The 21,586-nt window shown below is 37.7% G+C and overlaps 1 protein-coding gene across 1 annotated transcript in view; it reads left to right on the top strand.

Annotated features, from left to right (window-relative positions):
- Nucleotides 1–21,586, top strand: part of LOC118556788 (vascular cell adhesion protein 1-like) — a 52,271-nt gene that overhangs the window by 15,885 nt on the left and 14,800 nt on the right. The window contains exons 5-10 of the mRNA XM_036125117.1: nt 5,055–5,354; nt 5,431–5,688; nt 5,936–6,235; nt 6,312–6,530; nt 17,867–18,166; nt 18,243–18,461. Of these exons, the coding sequence (XP_035981010.1) occupies nt 5,055–5,354; nt 5,431–5,688; nt 5,936–6,235; nt 6,312–6,530; nt 17,867–18,166; nt 18,243–18,461 (1,596 nt within the window). The remainder of the gene's footprint in view (nt 1–5,054; nt 5,355–5,430; nt 5,689–5,935; nt 6,236–6,311; nt 6,531–17,866; nt 18,167–18,242; nt 18,462–21,586) is intronic.

Raw genomic sequence — 21,586 nt, 5'->3', positions numbered from 1 at the left:
TTCTTACTTTTATGTCAGAGCGTCCACGGGACCCACTAGAACATGGGGACAAGTAAAAGTGAAGTACAAGAATATTCTACAAAATGGTAGCCTTTAATTATTATACTTTATTTTAAAAAGGCACTTGTTATGTCAAAAGATCCAAATTTCAGTGTCATTCCTTAGACACGGGAAGTAAAGGACACGTGCAAACTGGGAATTTTAACAAAAAAAAAAATCTTTATCCTTAAAATTTATTCTCATAAAATAAAATTTTCCTTTTCCAAGTCATCCACAGTTTACACGGTAAATCTGTATTGCTCCGTGGCTAGATAATCCATCCATAGTTTTTTCTAATACAGTATACGGCTCGACAGGAAGCAAGCCTTTCAAAGTAAACTAAACTTCACAATAAAATGGCCCGAACAAATCTTCTTACTGAATAGGATAAAAATAAAAAGCAAACCATCATACAAATAACTTAAATATTTTAGATTTATGGTTCCAACACCACTTTTTCCTCTTTAAAAGCCACTGTTAAATGATATTTGTCTGTTTATAACAGCCACCAAGAAAAATCTCTCTACAATTACACTGTCGCGCTGCGCTAAAGGATCCTGTCTATTGCGCAATACGCGATTAATTTGAAAAACTCTGCAAATTATTCTTGCATCTTCCGCAACAGGTTGCTGTCGTAAAAATGGACATGGCTACGGCAGACTTCCCTATCTCCTCCGCTTATACAGCCGTGATCTAATATTGTTTACATGAAATAAGCCTGCTCGAGAGCAGGCTTAAGCTGGGGCACATGTTGCTATGACAACAAGTGCAGGATGTCTTTCGAAGAACCAAACGATCCAAGATCATGCCAAATCGTCAACAATCAAATCCTGCTAACTGAGTTAGCGACGTACGAAGAACGGACCCCTGGTTGGAAACGTCACTTTCTTTCTCCATTCACATTTCAAAGCAGCAATCTAAAGTCAAGGCCAAGCTTTGCTTCCTTTACAGAAACTGTTCTTCCTTCACCACTTCTGCGAAACATACTGTTATCCAAATGACCTTTCTACCCATTTTAGACTATGAAGACACTATATAGGGTTGATTGCAAGTCCACTCTATCAAAACTTGACAGTGTTTACCATCTGTCAATTGGCCCTCCCTTCACAATCAACGCAACATTCACTGGTTCATCTTCATTTACAAGACCCTTCTCGGCCGCTCACCACCTTATTTAGGTCACCTGCTGCAGCCAAAGCCTGTCACATACAACACACGGTCATCACTTCATCTACAATTATGTATTCCCAAAACCAACACTACCCTTGGTCTTGCTTCTTTTCAATCTGCTGCCGCTTGTGACTGGAACGCTCTGCAAAATATTCTTAAACTGGATATACTAATCTCAATGTCATCCTTTAAAACAATTATATCATCCTTGTTCACAGACACTTGCAGTTGCTTCCCTACATAGTCATTTTTGGGTTGATTGTTGTGTTTTAAATTGTATGTTATGTATGCATTACTAATGTATTGTATTTATTTTAGCCCTACTTCCTTTTTCCTAAGTGGTTACTCCACTTGCCAGGCTGCCTTTGTAAATAAGAACTTGTTCTTAATGACTTGCCTGTAGAAATAAAGTTATAATAATAATAATAAAAAAACTTCTCACAGCATAGAGATCATTTGAAACAAAGGCGATAGATATTTTGTGAGGAGGATCAGTGACGTGACTCCTTACAAAGCTAATCATTAAGAATTGAATCATTCTTAATGATTTATTCTGGCATCCCTTCACAACATGCCAGGCTTGTTCAGTATTTTTCTGATGCCATATTTTGAACTTTTAACATCCCAACAGAGGTTCGTAAATTCAGTATATTCATTTCTACAGTTCAGTGTTTTTTTATTGTGTTTTTATTGGTTATCTATTTTGGATTTCAGGACGCTCACATTGTTTGACTGTATGCTGTGAAGCATTGCTGTGTAACATTGACACTTTAAAGAAATCGGCAAAAAATGGTAAATAACGAAAAGTAGATAAATCACTATGAACAAAACATGAATAAAAAATAAATAAAAATACAAACAATGTTTGTATTGTAAATGCGAGAAAGTTGTGAATATTTTTTAAGGGAACAATAATCCACTGGGATAAACATCTGGATAAGGTCAGCCTGAACTAATAATAAAATAAGGCACAGCTTATCTTTGCCTCTGCCTGCACAGATGTGGGCAGAGAGGGAAGAAGCGACTGATCTGCTCCAAAGTTCGTCTCATGGAGTTAAAATTTAGGGCTTTACAGGGAAGTTTTTGATGATAACGAATTTAAAGCACAAAACGGTGGACTTTTGACCACAGTGAAATAATTTTTTTATAGGTTGAGTATTGGATATTCATGCTGCGCAGGTCCAGAAGAGTTTTCTGATCTGCTGCAGACAGTCTGCTGTCCCCCCCCCCTCCCCCCCCCCCACACACACACACAAACACGTTAGTTCAATATGGGCTGAACAACCTGCTGAACCAAACACTCTTTAGAGACAAAATTAATAACGTTCAGTGTGTGTAAAATGAGAGAAAGCCTCAGTGAATCTGTGCATCTTATTTAGGTAATTAAATACAACAAACATGTCTCAGTATAAACCCAAAAAATTGTGTATTTGGGTTTGACCTACCTTCATCGTGGTCATTAATAATAATAATGTTGTCGCTCTTCAGTTTAACTTTTCTCTGCACTTCCTCAGTGAAAACCTTCTTGTCTCTCCTTGTTCTTGATCAGTCGATTGAACAGCAGTCTGCTCACATCACATTCCAGCCCAGCTTCAGACGTACTCTGCTCCTGTCAGACTACCTCCTGAACAGGTACAAAAAGAGACTATAGTTGAAATGCTCGCACAGCAGGTGGAGACGAGTGGAGCTGATGTAAAAAGGTTGTGTAACAAGTCTTTTAAACCCCTGTCAAGCTCTCTAAACCATGTTAGAACTCCCTATAGAAAAAAAAAAACTGTTTTTTTGCCTAAGTGTTCATACTTTTTATTTTACTTTTGTTTTAATTTTGTTGGTCAATTCTCATATTCATTCTACTATTATGTTCCTACTATTATGTAAAAAATTAGTTTTTTCACTTGCTTCCCTTTTTCACTTCTGCTCTGATTCAGTCTGTATCTTTGGACAAATCATCACTAGCTTCTCCTGAATATATTATGCTGTCCTTTTGTCTGCTTGCAGCTACTGGGGTCAACACTTCATTTGCTGGATTTTTGACTTAAATAGTGGATTACGTCTGTTCTACGTTTTCCTCAAAGTAAGTAATTTGCTTCAGTTTATCAATTAATTGTAACAGTTTTTATTTCATTTTCAGATCTTTGGACTTTTGTTCTGATGTAGAAGTGAGATTTTCAGCAACCTCAAAGCACAAGATTTCTTCTCTGCTTTCCTTTTTCCCTTTTATGTCTCTAAAATATACAAAGGCAAATATATATGTTGAATCATTCAATGGGTTTTCCTTAATTTTACTGCTTTCTATATTGTCGATACATGTTGAAGAACTCATAACTATGAAGCAAACCTATGTAGTTTTATGTTAAAAAACAAAAAATTGTGAAGAAACTCAAAACATATTTTATATTCTTTAAAAAAGCCCCTGTTACTGTTTTGGTCACTCTTGGCATTCTCTCAATGGGATTCATGAGGTTGTCGCCTGAGATGGTTTTCCAACAGCCTTGAAGGAGTTTCCACAGTTAATAAAAATAAAGATGAATCCTTGAATGAGATGGAGAGTCCAAACCTTTGACTGGTAGTGTTTATATATATTGTATGTTGAACAGCATTTATTTAAGTCCAGATTTTATAAAAACCTTTCTTTCCAGGAGGACGATCAGAGTCTGATGGCAGCTTTGTGTGAGAACGTGCTGGCAGTCAACATGTTACTGAGTGTCCTCTTTCTTCCCAGTGAGCTGTTTGTTTATGTCTTTTCATTTGGAGATGTCACATGAATCATTTTTAGTCTGAAATATTTGATCTTGATCTGGTTTAAAATATCTTCTTATAACATGCTGCATCAGATTTTGCTGCCAAATATGTTCATTGGTCTGTTTTTACAGGTGACTTGGCTTATTGTCCCAGTCCAGTCCTCTTTGCTGACACACCTGGGCAGATTGAAGCACTGAGTGGATCTTGTTTGCTACTGCCATGCAGGTTTAATTCAACGGATTCCACATATGACAGGACCAGAAGTATTTATGGAATTTGGTTGAGAGGCACCACAGATTTTAATGCCAACCCAAGCCCTGTCATTTTTAACAGCAGTGGCTCAGTTAACATCTATTCACTGAAAATGATCGGAAACCTGAAAGAGGAAAACTGCACCACTCTGTTTCCTGATTTAAACACCAGTCATACAGACAAATACTTCCTCCGAATTCAGAACTGGCCGTTTAGGGCAACAGCTGCTTGTGAGCCTGTTCAGATAAAAGTAAGAGGTAAGAAAGATTTTGTTTTATTATACTATGATACTGAGGTTCAATGTAAATTAGAATGATTTACACCTCTGATACATTTGGATGTTTTTTGTTCCTCCAATAAGCTTATGCTAATGGAAAATTATTCTTATTCATTTCTCTTGATAATAAAACAATTTCAAAGTGTCATTTAAAAAAATATTTGAGGGATTAAGCAGGTCAAAAAATGGATGGATATATAAATGTATTTTTATTGTTTTGTGTTTATTTTGTAATTTCTTTGAAAATGTATTTCAATAATTATTTCCTTTTTAAACAAATGAAATATCTTCATTGGCAGTACAGAAATCAAATGGCTTATATAATTACTACATATTTTTTTATATTTCTGCTGGTATTTTGGTAATGTATCTTTAGTGATGAGCTCCAAGTGTTTAAGGTTGAACCCTAATCTGGCTAAGCCAATTTACAGCTTTAATACCATACTGTCAAAAGAAGAATTTTGATAAAACAACAATATATTTGCCAACAACTGACAACTGTTGAGCCTTTATTGTAAATATTTTATATAGCATGTTTAACTTTGTAAGCTGTCTGTATAATGTGAACTCCCAGATTCTCCTTGGAGTCCCAGCATTAACATCCCTGCTGATCTGAAGGAGCATCAGTCTGTCACTATCAGCTGCTCAGCTTTGACTCCCTGTCCACACTCACCTCCTGAACTCACCTGGAATCTCCAACAAGACTCTCACAGACAAACAGAGAAAAACACAGAGGGAACCTTTACAACTAAAATCCAGGAGACCATCGTTCTGTCAGACACACATGATGGATACAACATCAGCTGTTCTGCCACATATCCTGTGAATGGAGGAAACAAGACAGCAGAGACAGAAGTGACTCTCAGTGTTTCATGTAAGTGATCCTGTCAGCACGTCATGGTTCAGCTGTTTCTGATCAGTAAAGTTAATGTGTGTCCCATTTTCCTCAGATGCTCCTAAAGACACCTCAGCATCCATCAGTCCATCAGGTTTGGTGTCAGCAGGTAGCTGGGTGGAGCTGAGCTGCTCCAGCAGAGCCAAGCCTCCTGCCAGCTTCACCTGGTTCAGGAACAGCAAACATGGAGCCATTAATGTATCTGTGGGGCAGGTTTACAGCTTCAATGCTACTGAGGGAGGAGAGTATTACTGTGAGGCTACAAATGATCTGGGTGATGATGCATCATCAACAGTCTGTATCAGTATCAAAGGTACTTTTCTGCCCGTTCCTTGCCTTCAGTTCCTCAATTCATGTTCTTCGAGACTTGTGAGGTTCTTAGGATCACATGATCCTCTTTACAGGATAAAATGTAGAATATGGTTTAAGAATTTTATCCATTCAATATCAATATTGAAATCGTTTCAAACGCGCCTCATGGTTTTTTGTTAATTCACAAAATGTTAACTACGCAAGCCTTATAATTCCCTTTGTGAAATATCTTTCATGTGAACTCCCAGATTCTCCTTGGAGTCCCAGCATTAACATCCCTGCTGATCTGAAGGAGCATCAGTCTGTCACTATCAGCTGCTCAGCTTTGACTCCCTGTCCACACTCACCTCCTGAACTCACCTGGAGTCTCCAACAAGACTCTCACAGACAAACAGAGAAAAACACAGAGGGAACCTTTACAACTAAAATCCAGGAGACCATCACTCTGTCAGACACACATGATGGATACAACATCATCTGTTCTGCCACATATCCTGTGAATGGAGGAAGCAAGACAGCAGAGACAGAAGTGACTCTCAGTGTTTCATGTAAGTGATCCTGTCAGCACGTCATGGTTCAGCTGTTTCTGATCAGTAAAGTTAATGTGTGTCTCATTTTCCTCAGATGCTCCTAGAAACACCTCAGCATCCATCAGTCCATCAGGTTTGGTGTCAGCAGGTAGCTGGGTGGAGCTGAGCTGCTCCAGCAGAGCCAAGCCTCCTGCCAGCTTCACCTGGTTCAGGAACAGCAAACATGGAGCCATTAATGTATCTGTGGGGCAGGTTTACAGCTTCTATGCTACTGAGGGAGGAGAGTATTACTGTGAGGCTACAAATGATCTGGGTGATCAGAGATCATCAATGAGCCATCTTGATATAAAACGTAAATTCTGCTTTATGTTTTATTTATTCTTCTTTTGAAAAATTATTAAGAATATTAAAATAATGATGAAAAATTGAAGATTTATATTGCAAAAATCTTAAAATATTGCTGTAAAAACTTGTATAAACAATTTTCTTAGAAAAAAAGTCACCCTGGGTACATTTTAGGTGAATAAATTTGGCTTTAAATGTGTGATTCTCCAGACTTCATTGTATTTATGAAGAATTACTGCATCTGTTCAGATTGGGGTTTATAAAATAACCAGATAAAAAACAGGAAACCATTTCGTGTATCACTGACACACAGCAGAAATAAAGATTTATGATTAAAACCCAAACATTCTCCATACATGAAAAATTGAGCTCATTGTCTTGTTGAAGGTACCGAAGCATCTGCAGTGTGGATCCACATTATATTAGTGATGCTGGGAGTTATAATTCTCTGCAGTACAATCATCATCCTTGAGATGTAAGAGCCTTTTCTAAGTTGGTAACTCACAGCTGTAGACCTGCTGGTCTCTGTTACATATTGCTGTTTGGAGTTTAATATTCATCAACCTCATCTCTGCTTCTTTCAGCTGGATCAGACTCTCCAACAAACCACAAGAGGTAAGCTAGATACACTCATTGGTTGTGGCTGTGTGTTTATATTCCTATTTATTATCACAATTTTGGTAACCCCGAGGATAAGGTTTATTAGGTCCAACATCTGCATGGACACATTTTTCACACACCTTTTTTGGCTTCTACTGGCTAAACTGCTCAACACTGCCAACCAGCTTTTGTCATTTTAGGCCTCTGAATCTTTAGTGTTGGCTAATAACTTGTTTTTGCAGGTGCCTATTCATCTGATATCTGTGCCCCCTTTATTTTATCCTGTTATATTCTTTTTTTCCCATGACCTTTGTTCCTCTTTCCTGTTCGTCTTCTTTCCAATTCTTTTTTACCAGTGTATTGGTGAGTGTTTCAGATTTTTATTCTTAACTCTATCACTTTGGTGATTAAGTTAAGGTTTAAGTTTGCCAAACCCACTATATTTGATTCAGTCTAAGTCTGTTGCTTATTGAGTACCAAACAGTCTTTAGGTTGGTCAATGTCCATTTTGTTCCTCAACACAATCAGCACATGCTCTTAAAAGCCTTTTTAATCATAAGATCGAGGAGTAACTTATTAAATAGTGAAATGTCAATATGAATCATATTTAATCCCTGACTGGTGAGGTTGATGGTGTTACAACTCCATCCATGTTGCAACTATACCTGGACTCCCCTACATCTCTGCATTGATTACTTGTATGAATATATATCTAATTACCAGAGTTGTAGGTGAGATTATGAATGTTTTAGGCTGGTTTTAGCGCCACTAAAATAGACTCAGTGACATCCAAGGACTGTAGCATCAGTGTTTTTGAAAAACATGTTTATGTTGTTTCCTCAGGCAGTGCAGAAGTAACATCATTTGGTTCAGTCATGTGTGAATGAATGGAGAAAACATCCCCATTATCTCATGGTTTCATATTTCCCCCTGAACCTGTGTCAGCCTCAATATGCTGCAGAACAACAATACGTTTCTTTTTGTTTTATGTCAGGAGAGGAAAGAAGAACCAGAATATGTCAACAACCCCAACAGGACGAAGGCAGCATGACCCAGAAGTACAAGGAAGATGTCAAGTTTGCTGTCATTGGAAGTCCTACTTATTAAAGGGGCAATGCCAAAGCACTGAAGCACTACTAATCCATTCTTTTCTTCATATTGTTCTAGAATTTTGAGTTTCATCTCCCCCAATTGCATCACAAACTTGTACAAAAATATGTTTCAACACTGGAGCTCATTCTGGAATATTAGATTAAATGGATCAAGGAAATATTGAATTTACGTGACATAACTGCCACATTTAAGACTTAATGTAATATATTTTACACAGTTTCAGGCTGATTTCTGGTTTCACTTTACCATCTTAGATTGTAATTATGTATGCAATTTGTTGGTAAAATATAAATACCTTTTCCGAAAAATGTAAACTATTTTAATTTACACAGTTTAATCTTTACATTTACATGTTACACATCGGTTTGTATGCCATCCACCCATTGCTGTTATATTTCCTTTTTTCTTTAATGCTATAAAACAATATTCTGTGTCGATCTTTAAAAAATATCTATGTAATTTTATTGTTTTGTGGGGTTTTTGTGTTTTGTTTTTACATTTTGTTTAAAAGCGCATAAGGGTCCCTTGTCTGCATAATCGGCTACAAACTGGCAACAGGTAGCTGGGTGGAGCTGAGCTGCTCCAGCAGAGCCAAGCCAAAACAATAAAAGAGCCGAGGGGAATCCGTTGGGAAGGAAAACACAGTAATAGCTACGTTTACATTAGAAATGTGTGCAAAACATTGTCGATATTCTGCTAATTTTGATAATACACGTTTTTGCAACTGCGGTGTTTCCATTAAATAAGAATTGCATTTCAAATCACATGTCAATTCACAATCACATGGTAATTCATCAAAAACATGGTGGTGATGGATGTAAACATTGATATAAGCTATATTCATATGTCAGTCATGGAACTATCAATTATCAGTGATCAGAAGAGATGTTGGCTTCTTATTAAGGCGTTAGCACGACAAGCCCATCATACTTGGGGGTAGCAACATTATATTGAATTAACTTACTTGGTTTATTGTTGCTGGCGCATACTCCAGGTGTGGGCTGCCTTACATAAATGCACTTCCAGTTTAGACATTACAGTCAGGCAGTCTTGTAGACAGCTCCAGGGTCCGTTTAGGTAGTGACACAGTGTACCGTAACGCTCCAAATATCCATTGAGCAGAGCGGCTTTGATGCTTACCAAAGTCATACTTACACATTTTCACAGATGTTTAAACACATTGCACCACATAAAATCAGTCCGTAAGCACAACAATTATGGTAATCATATATAAAGTGCACTCGATCATAAGGCTCACTATAAATTTTTGAGAAAATGGAAGGATTTTAGGTGCGCCCTATAATTCGAAGACACTGTAATCTCTTCAGGCAGGCTTATTTGTTCAATAGTTTATATTTCAACCAGCCTTTCACGTAGAATTACAAACATTTCAGGTTAAAGCTAGTTCTCAGTATTTATTTGTAGTTTAGCTATAGTATGTCACGTTTGTAGATATGAACCCGAAATCCAGCTAACACAGAGTACATTTTAAAAGGGGTTTATTGGAAATGTTCAATGAAGACAGACCAGGAGTTGCTGGCAGAACCAGAATTGACCAGATACAGTTTGAGCACACAAGAACTGAAAACATCACAGCAGCAGAGCCGGTGAGGTGATGAGACGATCTGGCAGTGAGTGGGTGAGGCAGGTATATGAAGACCGGGGTACAGGTGAGCCGAGTAGGAGCTGATTAGCGGCAGCAGGTGGAACTGGTCTGGGCTGATGACTGAGGAGTGGACTCAGCTAATTGGAGGGTTTTTGTGGCTGAGAGGTGACAGAGCTGATTCTCGACAAGTCCGGAAAAGTCCAAAACAAACATAAACATAAATTATGACAGAGTATACTTCAAGTCTGTAAACCTTATTTAGACCTGTTTATTCATGTTCAGATTTGTACCAGACCTAGTCCTACTTAACCATTTGTTTAGATCTAGTTTAGTTTTAAGTCTCTATTTAAGGGACTTGTGATTTAGTAAAATAGTAATATATAAATACAATCTAAAAGGAGTACTATCTTTAGTGGTGTTACTTGGTGTGAAAGAGTAGAGCAGCACTGGGTTGTTGCACATATGTTTACTCTTTACAGACATCCAGTAAAATACACCCAGGCAAGCATGGAGATTGAGGGAGTGTAAGTACCTCTACTAATTGCTGGTGACCCTGCATACTCTCTCCTGCCTTGGCTCATGAAGGAATCTGACAGAAGTACAGACCTTGTTTGATCAGCATCTTAATGCCATACATTTCAAAGTGGAACACACATTTGGACATTTCAAAGCTAGATGGTGTGTCTTGGTCAAAGTGTCTAACATACACCACAAGTTCATGCCTACAGTAGTGGCCACATGTTGCGTTCTGCATAATATGTGTGAGAAAAAAGACAACTACATCCTACAGCAGCAGGATCCTACATCTAGGTAGGGCCTCAACTAATACAACCTCAGGGCCACAACCGAGATGAACCTGATGATACAGGCAACTTAAAGTGCCATACATTAATAACACAATGTTAGCTGAAAATGCCATTACAAACAAATTGGAACTGAATGGAAATGTATTATTGTATTATTATTGTTATTATTATTTGGGGAGGAGATAGTGGACTAAAGCTCAGACTCATAAGCAGATTATTGATGGTGGTATGGAAGTTGACGTGGTTGTGTGAGGTGATGGCGTTGCTGCTGAGTGTATGAAGTATGTGTAGGTTGTTGTGTTTGGATGTCATAAGTAAGGAGATTTGCTACAGCAAGAGTTCTGATGAAAATTGACAAGAGAGATCATATTTCTGCAATTTTAGCTTCCATTCATTGGCTATCCGTTAAATCAAGAAGAGAATTCAAAATTTTCCTTAATAATCAAGGTCCATCATATATCAGAGCTCTGATTACCCCGTATGTTCCTAACAGAGCACTTCGCTCTCAGACTGCAGGTCAGGTCTTTTGGTCTGTGAGGCAGACACCCTGTCTACTTTTAAGACTACTTAAAATGTTCCTTTTTTCCTCCTCCAATTTTTCATCCTCCAATACACATGGTTTTGTCAGTTGTTTTCAATTCAATTCAATTCAATTCAATTTTATTTATATAGCGCCAAATCATGAAACATGTCATCTCAAGGCACTTTAGATCCTAATATACAATCTGACAACTCATCCAAAAACTGAGTGTAAGGGCCTGGTGGACGATACAAAACAACAAACAGAAGAGGTTTTATTGCTTTGCAGTTTGGATGAGGGAAACTGAGGGTTAAATGTTCAAAAGAACTGTAATTATTAGTTGGCCTGGGACTAATTAATAAATCAGACTGAAAGATAGTTGCCACTCCTCCTCCTCTTCCCACAGATCTGGGAATGTGGAAATTTGAATAACTGGAGGGGGTTGACTCATTTATACTAACGTAGTCCTCTTGTAGCCAGGTTTCTGTGAGACAAAACAAATCAATCTGTTTATCAGAAATCAATTCATTAACTAACAAAGTCTTTGGAGGGAGAGACCTTATATTTAATAGACCACATTTTATTGTTTTATTTTTAGGTTCAAGGTGAACCGTATTGATTTTTATTAGGTTTTTATGATTTGTTCCTTTTAGATCAGTTTTTGATCTGTTAAGTTTTGGCCGTGGGAAAGACACCGTCTCAATAGGATAATGGGTGGGTAACAGTACAGAAGCTGCAGAGAGGTGTGTTAAACTACGGCTCTGCTTCCTGGTCTGGACCCTGGGTTGTCAGCAGGGTTTTTTAGGGTTGACCAAATTTGACTTAAAAGTCTATCACATTATTTTGTGGCATTTATTAAGGTAACAATAAAAGTGATGAGAAAAAAAATGTATATTGCAGTTTCTTTTGGAAAAAGATATAAAGGCTGTGAGTGCACATCACTACAGTCAAAGCTCCACAAATACAAATACTGTTTAGATCATTATTTTATGGACCTATCTTATTGATATTTTTTGGCGTCCTCATAGAACCAAGGGGAATAATAAGGAAAGCAACAACAAAAAGGTACATTTTAGGTCTTGGTGATTCTAATAATTCTCCTGTACAGTTAATCATAGTTTCTTTAAACTAAACTGACAAATGGACTGTAGACTCTTTATATTGCTATGATAGCTTTGGAAAATATTGAATACAAACCTGTTCCTTTCATCCTGCCTGCTTAAATAATTCTGATTGGTTCTGATGCTTCAAATGCAGCTAAAAAGATCCCTTCACAGTTTTGTGTTGGGTCTCAGGCTTTTTTCCATCCAACATTGATTGTTCTGCCTGCTCTGTTGTTTGTGGACACTTTAGAGAAAGATTTTTGACTTTTAGTCTTAGAATATCATTGGTTATGCTACCCAAGAGTAATTACATCGCAGACACAGTTCAGACTCAAGAGGGACGACATCAGCAGTAACCTTAGAAAAAGCAATTGTTGCTGCCAATCATTCAAGGGTCAACACTGCATTCAATAGAGAAAACATTTATCACAAGATGAAAATGATTTAAACTATTGCCAAAATTTTCCAGCAGTGGAAACCCCTTCAGATTACAAAAATTGTAAAAGCTACCTCTCAGACTCTACAAACCTCAGTTAGTATGTTAAATGTTTCTTACTCTTTCCTGAAATCATGCTTTTGGAAAAAAATAACCAAATTATGGTCAAATCCAAACCAAGCACAAATATCTCATATCAAAGTTTAAGCATGGCGATGGAGTGGTGATGATTTGGGTTTGTCTTACAACCACACTACCTTGGCACTCTGTAAACATAAACCCGGTTGAAAAGACCAAAACTGCACATTTTGGTCATTACTATCACCATTGCACGGGCAAAACTACTGTAAATGCAGCACATAAGCACAAATACCTCATGCCAACAAAGCCATGCTCAGACAGAAAATGGCAACTTCAAATTCAAGCTGTAATTTTCCCTCCTCATGCTGTTTAATCTCAGGGTGTACTAAAGTTGCTTAGACAACTTTTGAATTTCACAATTCTTTTTTAAATAAAGGATTCACAGTAAATATTTTGTGTTTTTTTTCCATACTTAAGTATGGCTGTAAATAATGTTATGTCTAGATGTGTAAATGTTCCAGACTGAAAGAGCGTCTACTTTCTTTTAACTAAGACAGTAACTGTGTAACAAAATATATTGTTTGAACTATACACTGTAATATAGTTTCTTTGCTGTTGCGAGTAATGTCTTGACTTGCCATTTCTATGGTGCAGTAAATACATTACGAGGAGTAGCACTACAAAGATTATCAATAGTGATTATTCAGATTTTGGAATCACCATGTAAAAGACAATGCAAAACTTCTCACTTCTTATAAAATCAACTGTATAATAAACAACATATCAGGAGAACAATATTGTTGCTAATGTTTTCTTTCCCACTAGGAACTATTTTCAAGGTTTAGTGAATGTAGCATAATTTAAAACACAATAGAATACAGATAAGGAAGTTTGGGTAGTTTTTATGAAGCTCAGACACAGAATGAGAAAAAAATAAACATCTGTGCCTGTGTGTGTATTTAACAAATGTCATTGCATATACTAGTTCTAGTCACAAAATTTAACTGTTGATTGATCTTTTATCTTACCTTATCGTTAGAACTTTAAATAATCTCTCCAAATTTAACTTTCCTAACAAACATCTAATAACGTGCCATTTGTAAGATATGTTGAGGCTTAGCGCTGAGATTTAGCCCCAGATTCCACATCCTCCATGACTGTTCCGTTCCGATCAGGTACGTGAATGTCTGACCGACCGAGCAACTGCTTTGTTATTTTAATTAGTGAGAACAGTTCCACATTTACCGTGACTACTCAAAATATCACCGTCAGCAGACTCGCTCCCTGTTGTTCACTGTCAAAATACAGAACAACTCTAATTTTCTGCTCCGTTCCAGTCCGTCTGGCTCCAGTCGGGTTAAGTTCCACAATTGCAATCGTAGCAAACAGTAAAAAGATCTTCAACAACCCCCGGTTTGTCAAATTTAAATGGTGTAAATAGAGATTGTCAACCACAAGATGAATACATTGTTTTTAATATTCACAATAAAATTAACGTTTATTTAAATATCGGATGAAAACAAGTTATTTTTGACCAAATAGGGAAGCAGATTTGTCATTTTAACATTTGAATTGAAACTTTGTAATCCTATCCAATTAGGTTTAGATTCTGCTTGTAATGATGATGATTCCACATGTTCTCCTCGAGCGCCAAGAAACTTTGGAGCAGAGCTAGATGGAGTAATCACAGATGTAGCAGGCTTTGCTTTTCAAACCGATATCCTAATTTCAAGCCCTCTCTGAAAATACGGATCAAGTTCTGGTAAATGTCGTACAAGGACAGCACAACTTGTGAAAGAGGGTCTGGCACAGCATATTTCCAAAGCACGACCCACAGAAGTCTCCAGGGTACATAGTTGAACGCCTCCTACAAGTCCACAAAAATGTAAACTGGTTGGGTGAACTCACATGACCCCTCCAAGACCCTGAAGAGGGTGTAGAGCTGGTCCACTGTTCTACGGCGGGTATGAAAACCACACCGCTCCTCAGGCCAGCTGACAGCTTTGCTAGGGCCCGGGACAACGCAGTCTTTTTGGCCCCCCCCCTCTACACCTGCCACCACAACACACACACACTCACACACACACACATTGGGGGTTCAGTGAATACTAAATTCCATCTGAAATAAAAATAAAAGCATTTTTAATACTGTTTAAGGATTTAAACACTCTTTAACCAAACACTCTTTAGAGACAAAACTTAGTAACTTTCAGTGTTTGTAAAATGAGAGAAAGTCTCACTAAATCTGTGCATCTTATTTAGGTAATTAAATACAACACGCGTGTCTCAGTATGCTTAAGAAAGCTTAAGAATCCTGTTTTGTTTTATTTTTTTATTTCTTTGAGGCGTGAATTATGGATTGTAAATAGTGTATTTTGGTATGACCTACTTGATTCATCATGGTCGTTAATAATAATAATGTCGCTCTTCAGTTTAACTTTTCTCTGCACTTCCTCGATGAAAACCTTCTCGTTTCTCCTTGTTCTTGGTCAGTCGATTGAACAGCAGTCTGCTCACTTCACATTCCAGTCCAGCTTCAGACGTACTCCGCTCCTGTCAGACTACTAGAAGAGGTACAAAAAAAGACTGTAGTTGAAATGCTCGCACAGCAGGCGGAGCCGAGTGGAGCTGGTGTAAAAAGGGCCACAAGTCCCTGAAACGCCTGTCAAGTTCTCTGAACCACGTTAGAACTCCCATAGAAAAACAAAAGATTATTTCTAATTTCTGCTTAAGTGTTCATACTTTTTATTTTACTTTTGTTTTAGTTTTAGTGCTGAATTCTAATATTCATTGTACAGTTATGCTCTTGTCCTCTGATTAGTTTTTCACTGGCTTCCCTTTTTCACTTCTGTTCTGATTCAGTCTGTATCTTTGGACAAATCATCAATAGCTCCTCCTGAATATATTATGCTGTCCTTTTGTCTGCTTGCAGCTGCTCGGGTCAACGCTTCATTTGCTGGATTTTTGACTTAAATAGTGGATTACGTCTGTTCTAGGTTTTGCTCAAAGTAAGTAATTTGCTGCAGTTTATCAATTAATTGTAACCGTTTTTAGTTGATTTTCAGATCTTTGGACTTTTGTTCTGATGTAGAAGTGAGATTTTCAGCAACCTCAAAGCACAAAATTTCTTCTCTGCTTTCTTTTTTCACTTTTATGTCTCTAAAATATATATGTTTAATTATTCAATGGTTTATCCTTAATTTTATTGCTTTCTGTATTGTCAACACATGGTGAAGAAATAAAAACCATGAAGCAAACCTATGTAGTTTTATTTTGTAAACAAAAAATGCAAAGAAACTCAAAACATATGTTATATTCTTTAAAATAACCCCCGCTTGTTGTAATTACTGTTTTGGTCACTCTTGGCATTCTCTCAATGGGATTCATGAGGTTGTCGCCTGAGATGGTTTTCCAACAGCCTTGAAGGAGTTTCCAAAGTTAATAAAAATAAAGATGAATCCTTGAATGAGATGGAGAGTCCAAACCTTTGACTGGTATATATATTGTATGTTGAACAGCATTTATTTAGGTCCAGATTTTATAAAAACCTTTCTTTCCAGGAGGACGATCAGAGTCTGATGGCAGCTCTGGGTGAGAACGTGCTGGCAGTCAACATGTTACTGATTGTCCTCTTTCGTCCCAGTGAGCTGTTTGTTTATGTCTTTTCATTTGGAGACGTCACATGAATAATTTTTAGTCTGAAATATTTGATCTTTATTTGGTTTAAAAAATCTTCTTATAACATGCTGCATCATATTTTGCTGCAAATTATGTTCATTGGTCTGTTTTTACAGGTGCTTTGGCTGATTGTCCCAATCCTGTCCTCTTTGCTGACACACCTGGGCAGATTGAAGCACTGAGTGGATCTTGTTTGCTACTGCCATGCAGGTTTAATTCAACGGATTCCACATATGACAGGACCAGAAGTATTTATGGAGTTTGGTTGAGAGGAAATTATAAATATGATGCCAACCCAAGCCCTGTCATTTTTAACAGCAGTGGCTCAGTTAACACATACTCACTGAAAATGATCGGAAACCTGAAAGAGGAAAACTGCACCACTCTGTTTCCTGATTTAAACACCAGTCATGCAGACAAATACTTCCTCCGAATTCAGAACTGGCCGTTTACGGCAATAGCTGTTTGTGAGCCTGTTCAGATAAAAGTAAGAGGTAAGAAAGATTTTGTTTTATTATGATTGTTCTTTCCTTTTAAAATACAGAAATCAAATGGCTAATATAATTACTGCCCATTGTTTTTATATGTCTGCTGGTAGTTTGCCAATTTATCTTTAGTGATGAGCTCCAAGTGTTTAAGGTTAAACCCAAATCTGGCTACGCCACTTTTAAACTTTAATACTACTTTCAGCCAAAAGAAGCATTTAGGTGGGTGCGCTGGTGGAGCAGCGGGTAGCGCGGCTCATGTAGAGAGACCTTAGTCCTCGATGTGGTCGACCTGGGTTCAACTCCAACCCATGGTTCTTTGCTGTATGTCTCTCCCCCTCTTCCACCCTCCTTCCTGAGTTAAAAAGCAAGCCACTAGAGCTGTGAAGAAAAAAGAAAAAAATTTTGGTAAAATTAAAATGCTATGAAAAAAATTACTGAAAAAAAGAGTAATTCATTGTCTTTTAGGAACATTTTATGTAAATAAAAAGTTAACTGTTTGAAATATTTAAACAGTTGACAAATGTAGAATCTTAGCACAAACCTTTTCAGCAACAACAAAACATGGTATGTAGGGTTTAAAAAAAGATCCTAACTTTTAACCTTGATACATTAGCTTGTTATTGTGAAATCAATATTGATTTAAAACAAGATTTATCGCTGTGTTGGTAAGTTTAAGAAACTTTTCCAGATGTTTTTTTTTTTATATTCATGACAAAAACATAACACTGAACAACTACAAAGAGTATCTACCCATTTCTCATGTTTGCAACAAGTAAACTATATATTTGCCACCAACCGGCAACTGTTAAGCTTTTATTGTAAATATTTGACATCATATTTTTCACTTTGTTACTGTATAATTTGAACCCCCAGATTCTCCTTGGAGTCCCAGCATTAACATCCCTGCTGATCTGAAGGAGCATCAGTCTGTCACTATCAGCTGCTCAGCTTTGACTCCCTGTCCACACTCACCTCCTGAACTCACCTGGAATCTCCAACAAGACTCTCACAGACAAACAGAGAAAAACACAGAGGGAACCTTTACAACTAAAATCCAGGAGACCATCACTCTGTCAGACACACATGATGGATACAACATCAGATGTTCTGCCACATATCCTGTGAATGGAGGAAGCAAGACAGCAGAGACAGAAGTGACTCTCAGTGTTTCATGTAAGTGATCCTGTCAGCACGTCATGGTTCAGCTGTTTCTGATCAGTAAAGTTAATGTGTGTCCCATTTTCCTCAGATGCTCCTAAAGACACCTCAGCATCCATCAGTCCATCAGGTTTGGTGTCAGCAGGTAGCTGGGTGGAGCTGAGCTGCTCCAGCAGAGCCAAGCCTCCTGCCAGCTTCACCTGGTTCAGGAACAGCAAACATGGAGCCATTAATGTATCTGTGGGGCAGGTTTACAGCTTCAATGCTACTGAGGGAGGAGAGTATTACTGTGAGGCTACAAATGATCTGGGTGATCAGAGATCATCAGTGATCCGTCTTGATATAAAACGTAAATTCTGCTTTATGTTTTGTTTGTTCTCCTTTTCAAAAAATATTAAAGATATTAAAATAATGAAGAAATGAAGAACAATTTATGTCACAAAAATCTTAGAATATTGCGGTAAAGACTTGTTGCATCAACAATGTTCTTAAACAAAAGTCACCCTGGGTACATTTCAGATGAATTAGTTTAGCTTTAAATGTGTGATGCTACAGACTTCATTGTATTTATGAAGAATTACTGCATCTGTTCAGATTGGGGTTTATAAAATAAACCAACAAATTAGCAGAAGATCATTTATTTAAATCACTGACAAACAGCAGATTTATGATTAAAACCCAAACATTCTCCATATCTGAAAAATTGAGCTCATTGTCTTGTTGAAGGTACCGAAGAATCTGCAGCCTGGATCCACATTATATTAGTGATGCTGGGAGTTATAATTCTCTGCAGTACAATCCTCATCCTTGAGATGTAAGAGCCTTTTCTAAGTTGGTAACTCACAGCTGTAGACCTGCTGGTCTCTGTTACATATTGCTGTTTGGAGTTTAATATTCATCAACCTCATCTCTGCTTCTTTCAGCTGGATCAGACTCTCCAACAAACCAGAGGAGGTAAGCTAGATACACTCATTGGTTGTGGCTGAGTGTTTATATTATTACTCAGAATCACAATGTTGGTAGCCCCGAGGAGAAGGTTTATGAGGTCCAACATCTGCATGGACACATTTTTCACACACCTTTTTTGGCTTTTACTGCTTAAACGGCTCACTGCCAACCAGCTTTTGTCATTTTAGGCCTTTGAATCTTTAGTGTTGGCTAATAAATTGTTTTTGCAGGTTTTTCCATCTGATATCTGTGCCCCCTTTATTTTATCCTGTTATATTATTTTTTTTCATGACCTTTGTTCCTCTTTCCATTTCCTCTTCTTTCAAATTCTTTTTTACCAGTGAGTATTTCAGATTTTTCTTCATAACTCTATCACTTTGGCATGGATTATAGAAATTGCTGAAAAGTGAGCTTTCTGAACTGGAACCAACCCTCAGGTTCTTTGCTCATTCTGAGCACATCATAGGCTTAGGATATGAATCATAGAGTCGGAGTAGATCAATTAGAGTAGAGGAGGGGTTTCTAGGTCACTTAAAGAGAAGGTGCAGAAGTCAGATGAGGTTGCTCTGGTAACCTACCCTAAGAAATCACTGGATTGCTACATGGCAGATCGCATGTCTCTTTACCACTGATCTGACAAACTTTATTTTCCTTAAGATGTGATCAGATGTTTCTTTTAAAACATTTACAGGCAAACGTCTATGGTTTTTCTCTGCCCATGCCTGCTTCACAGTTTTTCTTGTTAGGACATGATCCTGGGAAAATGGATTTGAGTTTACCAAACACACTATATTTGATTGAGTCTAAGTCATAATCTGTTGCCTATTGAGTACCAAACAGTCTTTAGGTTGGTCAATGTCCATTTTGTTCCTCAATAAAATCAGGATATGCTCTTTAAAGCCTTTTTAATCATGAGATCGAGGAGTAACTTATTAAATAGTGAAATGTTAATATGAATCATATTTAATCCCTGACTGGTGAGGTTGATGGTGTTACAACTCCATCCATGTTGAAACTATACCTGGACTCCCCTACACCTCTGCATTGATTACTTGTATGAATATATATCTAATTACCAGAGTTTTAGGTGAGATTATGAATGTTTTAGGCTGGTTTAGCGCCACTAAAATAGACTCAGTGACATCCATGGACTGTAGCATCAGTGTTTTTGAAAAACATGTTTGTTGTTTCCTTAGGCAGTGCAGAAGTAAAAGTTCCATATTTCCCTCTAAACCTGTATAAGCCTCAATAAGCTGCAGAACAACAATACGTTTCTTTTTGTTTCATGTCAGGAGAAGAAAGAAGAACCAGAATATGTCAACAATCCCAACAGGACGAAGGCAGCATGACCCAGAAGTACAAGGAAGATGTCAAGTTTGCTGTCATTGGAAGTCCTACTTATTAAAGGGGAAATGCCAAAGCACTGAAGCACTACTAATCCATTCTTTTCTTCATATTGTTCTAGATTTTTGAGTTTCATCTCCCCCATTGCATCACAAACTTGTACAAAAATATGTTTCAACACTGAAGCTCATTCTGGAATATTAGACTAAATGGATCAAGGAAATATTGAATTTACTTGACATAACTGCCACATTTAAGACTTAATGTAATATATTTTACACAGTTTCAGGGTGATTTCTGGTTTCACTTTACCATCTTGGATTGTAATTATGTATGCATTTTGTTGGTAAAATATAAATAAATTTTCTGAAAAATGTAAACTATTTTAATTTACAGTTTACTCTTTACATTTACATGTTACACATCAGTTTGTATGCCATCCACCCATTGCTGTTATATTTCCTTTTTTCTTTAATGCTATAAAACAATATTCTGTGTCGATCTTTAAAAAATATCTTTGTAATTTTATTGTTTTGTGGGGTTTTTGTGTTTTGTTTTTACATTTTGTTTAAAAGCGCATATGGGTCCCTTGTCTGCATAATCGGCTACAAACTGGAAACAGGTAGCTGGGTGTGTCAGGGTTCTCTGTGTTGTTCTGCTCTATTCTACTCCTCAGGTGTGTCTAGTTGGCTGAGGGGGCGTGGCCCACACCTGCAGCTCGTTGCAGGCAGCTTCCTCTGGCTTCTTAAGCAGAGCGCTGACAGATGGAAGATGCCAGAGCCTTAACCAGTCGTGGTACGACGTGGCCTCTGACCCAACTCCTGAAAACCTGCTCGTGAGTTTTTCGTCTTTGAATTTTGACTAATTTTGAATCTCCCTGTTTTTGTCACAGTTTTTGGTGCTTGGATGCACTCACCCGTCTTGTCCGAAGAGACAGAGCTACAGAATCCTCTTGCTCAGATTTTGCTCTGGCGCTCCCCTCATACTCCCCGGATGTTACCCAGCGGGGCCTGAGATTCCCCCTCCCGGATTCTGCTGGCTCTTCTCGCACTCTGGTCAATCCATCTGTCACCCACTGCCGAGGAGGCTCGCTCTGGATCCCTCACCAGTAACATCTGCCGCCCTCAGCCACTAGCCGCCTAA

This window comes from Fundulus heteroclitus, chromosome 21, assembly GCF_011125445.2.
Source record: "Fundulus heteroclitus isolate FHET01 chromosome 21, MU-UCD_Fhet_4.1, whole genome shotgun sequence".
Lineage (NCBI taxonomy): Eukaryota > Metazoa > Chordata > Actinopteri > Cyprinodontiformes > Fundulidae > Fundulus > Fundulus heteroclitus.
The sequence above is the reverse complement of the archived record's forward strand: the minus strand, read 5'-3'. Positions and strand labels throughout refer to the sequence as shown.